Below are 11,341 nucleotides of genomic sequence, written 5' to 3' on the forward strand. Positions count from 1 at the left end.
GGTGCATGCACATATGTACTTAAGATGGTATATGTACAATTACAACACAATCTAAGTAATTAAGCAACCTACGTAAGCTCAATATTTCCGGCGCCACTTGCTTGCTTTTTCAATTTTAATATGCCTTTAAATGCTATCCAAATTTCCAAACGAGCAGCAGCAATCTGCATTCTTACTTATTAATCTCTTTCAACCTATAAATACCCCTCAAGCCCTTTCAACTCCACCACCACTCCCACTACATACCCTCTTTCAACTCATTACTCTCTCTCTCTCTCTCTCTCTCTCTCTCTCTCTCTCTCTCTCTCTCATTTCATCTGCAGCATTAAAAATCCCCATTTAAGTATAGTTGTGTGCAAATGGCAAACCCCAGAAGTTACCTCATTCTTATTCTCTCACTTGTCTTTGTGTTCATGAGCTCAGCCTTAGCCGGTAGAGCAGTCACTTACAGCGTGGCCAGTTTAGGAGCCATACCAGATGGCAAGACTGATTCAACTAAGGCCTTCCTTTCGGCATGGGCCAAAGCTTGTGCCTCACCCAATCCGGCCGTCATATACGTTCCGGCAGGAAGATTCTTGCTGGGCAATGCGGTCTTCAGTGGGCCTTGCAACAACCGCGCCATCACCTTCCGCATTGCCGGCACCCTCGTCGCCCCTTCCGATTACCGGGTCATTGGAAATGCCGGCAACTGGCTTTTCTTTGAGCATGTGAATGGGGTTACAATCTCTGGGGGAATTCTTGACGGCCAAGGCACTGCTTTGTGGGATTGCAAGTCCTCAGGCGAGAGTTGCCCCAGCGGAGCAACGGTATGTACTTTACCAAATTACTTAAATGTCCTCAATTTAATCTTTCGTGTATGCTAAGTTATAAGAGGGTATAACTGTCTTTTAAAAAATATAGGTTACCCCAAGTTTCTTGAATGTGAGGGTATCAAGAGCTAAGCATATATAAAGCTTTTCTTGAGTGGAAAAAAAAAAAAAAGCATATATAAAGCCTTAATCCATACATTAATGCACGTGGGAACAATATTCCCATGACCCTCTAGTATATACTGAAAAATAACGCCACAAATGCATGTGCTGCTTATATAAATTAGTGAAAGAATATATATTTGAAAGGTCAATGCAACCCATTTGCTTTATTATTTGCTTTATTAATTGCTTGCATTATGTATCAAATTCCATGATCTTAATTAAATGCACATCATGATCCATGTATAAATACAATTCTACCGGCCACAATTAAGCCTGAATTATGTTCTGGTATATAATTTTTTGTATATCTATCATATATATTAATTATATATGTACGTAACTGCAGACATTGGGGTTTTCCGACTCAAACAACATTGTGGTGAGTGGATTAACATCCCTAAACAGCCAAATGTTTCACATAGTCATCAACGGCTGCCACAATGTCAAAGTGCAAGGTGTCAAAGTTTTTGCCTCCGGTAACAGCCCCAACACCGATGGAATTCACGTCCAAATGTCATCTGGTGTCACCATCTTCAACACCAAGATTTCTACCGGTGACGATTGTGTTTCGATTGGCCCCGGTACCTCTAACTTATGGATTGAAAACGTTGTATGTGGACCCGGCCATGGAATTAGGTATGTCTAAATATGTGCACGTCACTTACAGCACAAAAAACTTATATATCACAATTGTATACATTCGCTTGAACTGTTCAAGTGAAAATTATGTTATAAATTTAACATTGCTTTGGAATTGGTTGGTGTTACAGCATTGGCAGTCTAGGCAAGGATCAACAGGAAGCCGGTGTGCAAAATGTTACAGTTAAAACGGTTACATTTACTGGCACTCAAAATGGTTTGAGGATTAAGTCTTGGGGGAGACTCAGCACTGGATTTGCTAGGAACATTCTCTTCCAACATGCTGTAATGGTCAATGTCCAAAATCCCATTGTTATCGATCAAAACTACTGCCCCAACAACAAAGGATGTCCTGGTCAGGTAAGATATCGCGAGGGTACTCTTGTAAATTCAATTACAACTAAGGTTTTTTTTCCCAATCAATCACATATAGTTTTTTTTTTTTTTTTGTCAAATGATTCGTGGCTTTATATATACCCACAAGAGTGGGGAAAATTCCTTCCTTTATGGGCTTGTGCTCCTCCTACTTACAAAGTAACTGGGTCTGGCCTTGCCCATATTGTAACCTAGCTCACTTCTTATTAATAACTTTATGCTTCAATAACTAATGCACATATATCATATATGTTTTAGGCTAAAGCCAAACTTGTATTTTTGCACCGTCACTTGGTGTTCTATTTATAGCTTGAAACCTGAGTTTGTAATTTTGTTTTGTTTCAAATAGGTTTCAGGAGTTAAAATTAGTGACGTGACATACCAAGACATTCATGGGACATCGGCAACAGAAGTTGCAGTGAAATTCGATTGTAGTTCCGAGTACCCTTGTAGTGGGATCAAATTGGAGGATGTGAAGCTGACTTACAAGAACCAACCAGCTGAAGCTTCATGTAGCCATGCAGATGGAACAGCTGAGGGTGTGATTCAGCCTACAAGTTGCTTGTAAGGGGCAAAAAGAAAGAGAATGTTTTTACATATATAGCTAGGAAGATTCTTTTAGTGTAGTACGTACGTTAGTAAATGAATGGAGTAATTGCTTGAGCTGTGGCTATGACTGCCCAATGGGCTTCCTTCAAGCCTGGCCTTGCAATCATGCAGCTGCTGGTGAAGTTGTCCAAACCCTTTTATGGGTGTTTGTCTTCCATTTTTTTATATGAATTTTAAATTATGCGAAACAATTTTATAAAATTTTATTATGCATTTTTCAAATGAGTTTGCTTCCACTAATATAATTTATAGCCAAAAATTTCAAAAACATGTAAAAAAAATATTTTATTTTTACCAAAAAAATAATTGAAAGGCACATTCAGCATTATGTCCATTTTAGTAATTATAAATAGCCACAGCAGTTTTACATTACAATTTATCAAACACCTTCATACTGTTTTTTGTACTCACAGCACTTTTGAAAATATAGTTTACCAAACACTCAACTGCTTTACTTTACAGCTGACTTTACTTCACAGCTGATTTACCTCACAGCTGTTTTTTCTCACAGCAATCCCAAACTAAGCTTAAAATCAGACCATACATTGCGCACTCGATGATGTAAGAATAAGAAAAAAAAGAAAGAAAAATAATAATAAGAAATTTGATCGATGATGTAAGAAACAATTCTTGACTGGAGTAGCATGATTACGTGCATAACCACCAACAGTTGTGGACCCAGAAATTTTTGTTAATGGGGACAAGATGAAATACCCAATCGCAAACTCACTTAATAATCTTGTTAAATGTGATAACTACTTTTTATATAAATAATATTAATTTATATAAAGTATCTCAACAAATAACAAGAAAATGATATATATATATATATAGTCATTTATATGTGTAATTAGTCTATAAATTAATTAGTACATTTTTCATCTTACTCTCATCACTTGCTACCTCCTAAATTTGAAAGACAGAGAAATTAAGAGATGACATTCTCATGCATGTTCTAAACATTTGTGCATGTTGTACAACACTTCATTAGTTGCTGAATATTCCCCTCAACCTCAATTAAAACATCTTGCAGTGCAACTACCTACGTACGTATACACCCACATATACACAATTAAGCAATTACACACACTGACACAGTGACACATAAGAAGCAATTAAGCAAGTACAACAAAAAGTCTAAATACACACACAAGAAGCTATTAAGCAATTACAATTAAAAAAAAAAAAAAAAAAAAAAAAAGCCCAATCAAACAAGCAAGGAGACCAAATTCAAAGCAAACTGAGCTAGAATTTAGAAAGTCTTTAACTTAATTAAAAACTCAAAGCATCTTTTTATCCTTTAGTCCAATATTCTAGCTAGACTCCAAACGGACCAACGTCATCAAACAAATACAACAAATCTTAGAAGTCGGGGAAGTAATATGATTGGCAGACTTCTAATGGCGACTGAGCACTTGGACAAACCCGAGTCATGATGTGGCAGACTTCCAAGCTTGTAGCTAGCGCTGGGAATGGGTCAGGTCGAACCCATATTGGCCAAACAACTGACCCACCCGACCAACTGACTATGCTGAATTCCCAAAACAGACAACCGACCCAATATTGTGGGCTGGTTGATGGTCGGCCACCCGTATTTGTCGATTGAGGTTGGGTCGGTTATGGTTTTGGCCGACTTTTTTTTATTTTTTTCACAACACAAACAACAAATTATACTCAACAGAGCTTCTAAAAATATTATGTTTGGTAACTGTAAACAAAATAAGGAGGACCACTTTCAGTACTTTGACTAGAACATAACCATGCAACAATTGATTACATTATATAGGAAACTAAAAGCTAGAAGCAAAGAAATTGCACACCTTCGTCCATGAATATAGATTCAGAACAAGTTCCAATGGATTCAAAATTACACCACTACTAGTCTACTAGGAACTTACTAATTATAGGAATTTAGAAAACAACAAATTACTATAGGTTGCATGTTGCCAACAAATTATAGGAACTTACTAACCAACAAATTCAGAAAACAGTATAAGAATTAGGAACAACAAAGTCAATTAAAAACTATAGGTTGCATGATACAAACACAACACCAAACTACCAAAAGCTCTAAACAAATGCATCAAAATAAATCAAACCAATTACGGAAATTCTAACATAACTGCAGGTATTAGATGCCTTCAACCTTTTGACCGTTAGATGAGATATATTTGATCTAACGGTTGAGAAAAAAAATAAAGGCTGAATCGGTAGCCCATTATGAGAGAGAAAGACGTAACTGAACAAAACAAAAGAAATCCTTCTGAGTCGCAAACAAAAAACGCAAATCTCATCTGCTTCTTTACCCTCTCTCTCCCGCACCCTTTCTCCGATCAAAACCCAGCCGTCCGGCGGCAACGTTGACAAAATCGGCCTCAAATATTCGTCTACCACTTACCATGTCGAAATCGATGAACCGATTGAACTTCGTGACGGCCATCCGCCTTCTCCGGCGGAGTTGCGACACCGACCACCCAAGACATCGTCCTCTGGACACACTGATCGTCTGGGTGTCCTCCTTTAGACCTAAAATTCAATCATGAAGGAGAATCAAAGGAGAACAGATCCAACCCCTTCGCCGGCGATCTGAGTTTTCTAGCGGCTTCGAGGTCTCTCTCGGGGATCAGGTATCAGGTCATGGTCGCTACCGGATCATTACAGAGGTATAATTGCGTCCTCATAGAGAGATTGTGAATCTTGTCAATTACCTTGCAATGGCTTTCTGAAATTTGTGTATTTAAATTCTCTTACTTGTATGGATTTCAGAGGAATTGGTTTTTCTTGCTATGCCAGAAAATGTAATTGGTGTTTTCCCCGATTTGGGTTTTCACATATAGCAGCACAGAGGCCAGGAGGAAGATCTGTTGGTATGTTTTTTTCTATCCTTAAACTGGATACATGTTGGTATGTATGGGTACAGTTTTGTATGCTGCCTTGATGCAGGAATTTATGATATGTGCAACTATGTGTACCTGCATTACCTGTACTGTTACGTTCTCTGAATCTAATGTTATCAGGGAGAGATAAAAATTGTCTGAAGTTTTAGTTTTGTGTATGTTTGTTCTGGAGTTAAAGGCTAATCCCGCATCTTATTTTTCCTATTATTTGTGTAGATAGCATATTTCCTATGGCCATGTGCTTGGTCTTCTCTAATCTGCTGATGTTGATGCTTTTTTCCATTGTTATTGAAAGACCAATTTTATATTTTAGTTCAAGGTTTTAATAGAAGAAAATGGTAGATTGGATCAGTGCCTGTAATCAACCAATTCTTAGTAGGGCATTACAATTTCTGGCTTACTTTATTGGCTCCATTTCTGATTGGTTATTTCTTAAATAATAAATTTGTATTAAAGATTTCTTTCCCATCTAAGCATTGTATTATTTTACAATGCTTAGATACGTCCTTTCGGGTCCTGTACTCGGGTATTGTAGATCACTGCAAGTAGTGAAAACTACATGCTATAGGACCTTACATATAATTGCTTAAATGGTTTTTGTACCTTTGTGCTTGATACAAAAACATGCCACTGGACCTCTTCTTTTATTCTGTGATAGCATGACATGTTATCGACCTGTTTGAATTGCATACGTGGTTCATTTTTAATTCATATTTTGAAGCATTATGTATAGCATCATCTATTAACTCATCAAAATATGTTCAGATATTCAATGTGGGATTGTTTCAAACTGCAACTGAGCATAAGGAACAGATTCATGGTAATTCATTTATTTTAATCTCTGAGAGTTCAACAATTGACCTCCACACCTCTAGGTTTCATGAAATGCAGAGCTCCTGTCTTAATGCTCCCTTTATGTTTGTCAGCTCATGTTTCTTTACAAGATTTAACATTTTTTTTTTTTTGAAGTAAATGATTATATGTGATACTGAATTTATTCTTATGAGATTGTTACAAGAATGCTGCAAAAACATTCTATGATGAATTGTGATGGAGATATGGTATCAGCTGCACTGGTCAAATTCATGACTAAAAATTGGAGTAGAGAGGTAGAGAAGAGAAAACGAAGGCCCTTCATCTGAGTTTTTGCTAAGAAATGGGAAGGTCACTAGTAATTCAGACTTTTTGCATGGACTTGGCAGCCGCTTTTGACTTTAACAACCAGAGACTAAATCTATTCCATGGTTAAAAATTTTGGGCATGGGTGTTCAGACAATATATGAGCATGAAATTCTTCCAGGGCACAATATATTCAAGTCTCCCACTTTAGCAAGTATATGCATGCTTACCACTTTTCTTTAGCAAGTATTTAGCATGCTTACCACTTTTCTTTTCTCTGTTTTTCAGAATTATTGACCAGCATGACAAACTGAGGAAAAGAAGCACAGAAGCTTATACCACTGAGATAAGTACTACTCTTTTATCCTTCTGTCTGGTATAACCTAAGTATCATATAGCAGATAACACTGAGAAGTTAAATCACACATTAATATTCCGATTTCTTTAGTAAATGTCACACAGTACTTTCTTACTTGTTTTGTTGCCATTTTCAGCAGTTATAATTAGCAGTTATAATTGAATAATCATGTATCTTGTGCTATCTTATGTATTTCTTTGCTATCTCATGAAGTTTTTGAATTGGGATCTAAAAGGCTCTATTATTGAAAACAAATTAATGAATGCAGATTGGGTTGGTAGTTCCGTTCGCTCAATGTATATCTTCATGTTAAAATTGTGTGAAGAAGCAACCTTGCCAGTGCGACATGCAATCAATTTATATTTTAAAACTCTTTGGTTTCTACTGGGGTTGAGAGGCATGCTTTGTTTAGAGGCATTGGCCAGTGTTAAGTACCACACTAAAAAAAATCCTTTAAAAGCACCTTTTTTTCAGCCTTGATTTTCCCCACTTCTGATGAAGTATCTAGGCATCATTTTTTTTTTTTTTTTATTTTTTTTTTCAATTTATGGCTTTTTCCCTTGCTGAGCCTCTTATTAAGGCAGTTCAATTTTTCTCTTTCAGGGTGAGAACTGATGGCCACGACTCATGTGCATTGGGATGTCGATGCTGCAGCAGTTCCATGTGGTTTTGGGCGTGCCATTGGTAACTTCGTCAGGTTGCCTCTGTTATGCTGATTTGTACTGTATGATAGAAATTGAATTTGTGTTGCGATCAATCATAGAAAAGGCTTTGTAAGAAAACAGAGTGATAAACAAGAAAGAAAAATGAAAGATGTAAACATAGAGATGGCCATTGTTCAATTGCTTGTTATTTCATTGTTGTGGTTTTAATCTCCTGACCAAGTCTGCAAGTGATGTGATTTATAGACTGTAACATATTGGTTTTAATCAATGTATACCATGTCTTGCTTGGACTGTAAATGGGGATTAGTCAAATTAAAGAAGGATTTGGACTGTACAAGGACCAATTTACATGTATATACTATTATAGTTCAATCATCCTTGGCATATATAATTGGTCTACAATTTAACATGAGGTTTCTCAAACCTAATGGTGCCATGAAGCTAAAACTCCTTTGTTCATTTTCTCAATGATTAAGAACACCAAGACTTTTTTTATTCCCCCGCTCTTCTTCCATAATTTCAGGAATACTGACAGCAACTTTGACTCCAAAAACATAAACATGGTTCACTTTTTAGGTTTATCGTTTCTAATTGTCTGTGTTATGTATTTCAGTTTTTGGACATGAGCTCCTTACAAACTTCTCTCCGAAATGCCCAGTTGCAATCCTCATTCATGGGTGGTGTATCTCAGCCATGGTTTCCCCAAAATCCGGTGACTGTGATGCCTTATATTCCAGCTGCAGCAGAAAGTACGTTTTTTAGTCCTAGGTGAAGCTACATTATTTTCTTTTGGTTTTGTTTTTTGCCTTTTCCTGCCACTTGTTCCAGAGCGGTATATTTGTTAATCCAGTGGTGCTTCAAGCATCATATTAGATGCTATGAAGAAATTTGTCGTCCATTAACACATGTCTAGTCATAACAATCTTATCCTTTTCATTCAATGAGATTTTGATTTCATTGTGTAGGTCCCTTGCAATACATGGCTGGGCAAGCACAAAGTTCTCAAATTCCATAAGTTGTTTTTCTACTCGTGTTCTGGATTCTGTTCTTTTCTCATCATTAGTATTATATCAGTTTCCGGTGATTAGGGTTTAGGAATCCTAATATGTAAGATGATAGTAGACATGGCTTCAGATCCTACAATTTGAATTTGGTAAAAGTTGGCTTTTGCAAATACCATTTAATCAAATAATAGTTTCAATCTCAATTTCACTAAATGATGAGATTATGATTAAAATGATAAGGGTATTTATAGTTATAATAGATTGTTCTTACTTTTTAGAAGATCAAGAAAGAAGAATTCAACTATAAAGTTCTCTCTAAAATGGAACCAACATAAATAAACTTGCCAGATCATGTATTAGTTTATTATACCACATTAGTTCAAAATAATTAGTTGTTGTGCAATTACTTATTGCATAATAGTATTTTGTAGACCTAAACTCTAAGATATAATAGTATAAATTTATCTTTCTCTTCATTTATGATTTCTTAAATAATTTTCTTTTACAGTTAAACTTGTTAAAAATTTCACTCCCAATTGATTTAGGAAGCTAAATTCAGTAAAATACTTAACCTAAATTATCTATGCATCTGTCTTTTCCAGCATGCCGACACAAGACCTTAATTAAGTTTTTCACTAAATACTTTTCCCTAAATACTTTTTCACTAAATACTTATGTTAGTGTATTGGTGGTACTGGATAAGATTGATTATGGACAATCTGAATATCTGGAACTACATTATGAAGATGCTACATAGAGTTTGGCAACTCAAGTTGCCTGGTGTTAGAGAAGAGATTGATGCTTGACATACTGCTGTTGCATTCTGTTATTTTGTATGCTTGTAACTTTTCCTGAAACCAATGTGGAGTTGCTTATTTTGCAGGAGTGTCCCAACGCATGGACCTGTTGCATCTATTGGAGGGAATCCTTTTGCATAGGATTATATTGGAGAGAAACGTTGTTGCTTTTATAATTTCTTTTTTTTTCATTGAATTATGGTTCATGTGAATTGATGTCAATTGATTTGTGCTGTTGTCAATTATTGAGTCAAGTCTGAAACCTCTTTGATACTGTCTGGGGTGAGTTTAAGTTCCTAAGTGTACGGGTATAGTGAATGCTGAATACAAATGTGAGTCCGCCTTCAGCAAGAAAGTAATTATAGTTGGGTCCCTTGTTTCCCAGTTTTTTGTTTTAAACGAGTGTTACTGTATCTACTGCTGTTTCTTGTATTTTAAATTAAATGATTGCAACAAGTCCATATCCATTACAGGGCTAATTTGTTTTACTAGTGAAAGCTTTTGTGATAGACGAAAAAATGTTCCAACTTCAGTGTTATGCAGTACCAATATTGACCTCTAATACATTGTCTCAGTTATTTTTCGTAAGAGCTAGTTGATATGGTAGATAGTGCGATGACTGAGGCTTCCAATGAAATTTACTTTTTCCCACCCTAGTTTGTTGAAATGGAAATCAAAATTCATTCCCACCCCCTAAAAAAATATTGAAATTGAAACCAAATTTGCTTCCCCTCCCAAAAATGAGGTATGAAACTAAACATCTACATTCTACGAAGAAGATATGCTGAAAACATAATGACATGGTCAGGGGCTTGCCTCCGTAAAAATATGCCTAATACGAACCCGAGTTGTGCACGAGGATGCAGTAGACCTTTCATTCAATCCCATGCAGAGTTCCATGTGTCCAAGAAGGAGGCAGATTTTTCAACAGATGCTGCCTCTGGCGCGTTTCCAGACTAGTCAAACTGTGTAATTTTTGATTGCATGTCAAAACCTGATTGTCAAACAGGAGCTCGTATTTAGCACTCTGAGAATGCAATTGCCCTTTCGTGTATACACAGTTGCAGTGCGAAACCTTTTTTTGGCCCAGTGATGAAGTTACCATTCTCTTGAGGATTGGTTAAATAAAATGGTAACTTGGATCAAGAAAATCTTAACTTACCTATTCTTGAGAAAAAGTTACCATTTCTTGAGGAACAACATCAAGAAAATGGTAACATTGGTCAAGCTTGAGATTGTTTACCACTTTGTTGATTCAAGTTACAATTTTCTTGATAATTGGACCAAGAAAGTGGTAACGTTTTTTGCCCCACTGATTTGGTTACCATTTTCTTGAGAATTGGTTCAAGCAAATGGTAACTTGAAGAAAGAAAATGGGAACTTACCATTACTAGAGAAACAGTTATGATTTCTTGAGGGAAAAAATCACGAACATGGTAACTTTGGTCAATCTTGGGCTTGGTTACCACTTTCTTGGTCCAATTTACCATTTTCTTGAACCAATTCTAATGATCAAGAAAGTGATAACTTGGTTTGAGGCATGGATTTGGTTATCATTTTCTTGATCCAAATCTCAAGAAAATGGTAACTGTCGATCAAGAAAATGGTCACTTACAACATGGGTAATTTTTTTAGTTGTTCTGCAAAATTTAATTTTGTGATTGAATTTCCAAACCGGATTGGTACACAGGAGCTTGTTTGTAATAGCCCGATAATGCAATTGCCTCTTTGTCTGCATACAGTTGCATGCGTGGTATATGAAACACGTATAGACATTTTAATTTTTTTCAACATTAAAGATTGTGTTATATAAATGAAGGGAAGTTAAGAAATGGGTGCAGTGGCCAAAAAAGAAATTTCAGAAATTAGTGCTTCGATTATGCAAAATATTCTGAAAATATTTT

General features: G+C 36.1%; 1 protein-coding gene and 1 long non-coding RNA gene across 7 annotated transcripts; both read left to right on the forward strand.

The window, feature by feature from the left end:
• Positions 1-359: 359 nt before the first annotated feature.
• Positions 360-2,556, forward strand: LOC147273209 (polygalacturonase-like). The gene is made up of 4 exons (XM_086256538.1): positions 360-806; positions 1,321-1,610; positions 1,745-1,973; positions 2,338-2,556. Exons 1-4 carry the CDS (start codon positions 360-362, stop codon positions 2,554-2,556), a joined length of 1,185 nt encoding a protein of 394 aa, XP_086112664.1.
• A 2,278-nt stretch (positions 2,557-4,834) lies between these two features.
• On the forward strand, positions 4,835-9,923 carry LOC147273210 (uncharacterized). Of its 6 annotated transcripts, none has more exons than XR_015119736.1 (7): positions 4,835-5,260; positions 5,364-5,464; positions 6,260-6,314; positions 6,902-6,963; positions 7,575-7,668; positions 8,250-8,385; positions 8,602-9,923. It is a non-coding gene; the product is annotated as an uncharacterized LOC147273210 (long non-coding RNA). The 6 variants fall into 6 exon arrangements; XR_015119733.1 differs by having other exon boundaries at positions 4,845-5,260; positions 6,902-7,668; positions 8,602-8,651; positions 9,524-9,923; XR_015119735.1 differs by having other exon boundaries at positions 4,847-5,260; positions 6,902-7,668; positions 8,250-8,404; positions 9,524-9,923.
• The last annotated feature ends 1,418 nt before the right edge of the window (positions 9,924-11,341 follow it).

Source organism: Dryas octopetala, chromosome 9 (assembly GCF_963921425.1).
Source record: "Dryas octopetala chromosome 9, drDryOcto1.1, whole genome shotgun sequence".
Taxonomy (NCBI): Eukaryota; Viridiplantae; Streptophyta; class Magnoliopsida; order Rosales; family Rosaceae; genus Dryas; species Dryas octopetala.

Excerpts from the sequence above, each read along its gene's own strand:
- LOC147273209 (XM_086256538.1), top strand. The coding sequence starts at position 360 with ATGGCAAACCCCAGAAGTTACCTCATTCTTATTCTCTCACTTGTCTTT. Across the intron at positions 807-1,320 it reads GTTGCCCCAGCGGAGCAACG|ACATTGGGGTTTTCCGACTC; the intron begins GTATGTACTTTA and ends ACGTAACTGCAG. Across the intron at positions 1,974-2,337 it reads ACAAAGGATGTCCTGGTCAG|GTTTCAGGAGTTAAAATTAG; the intron begins GTAAGATATCGC and ends TGTTTCAAATAG.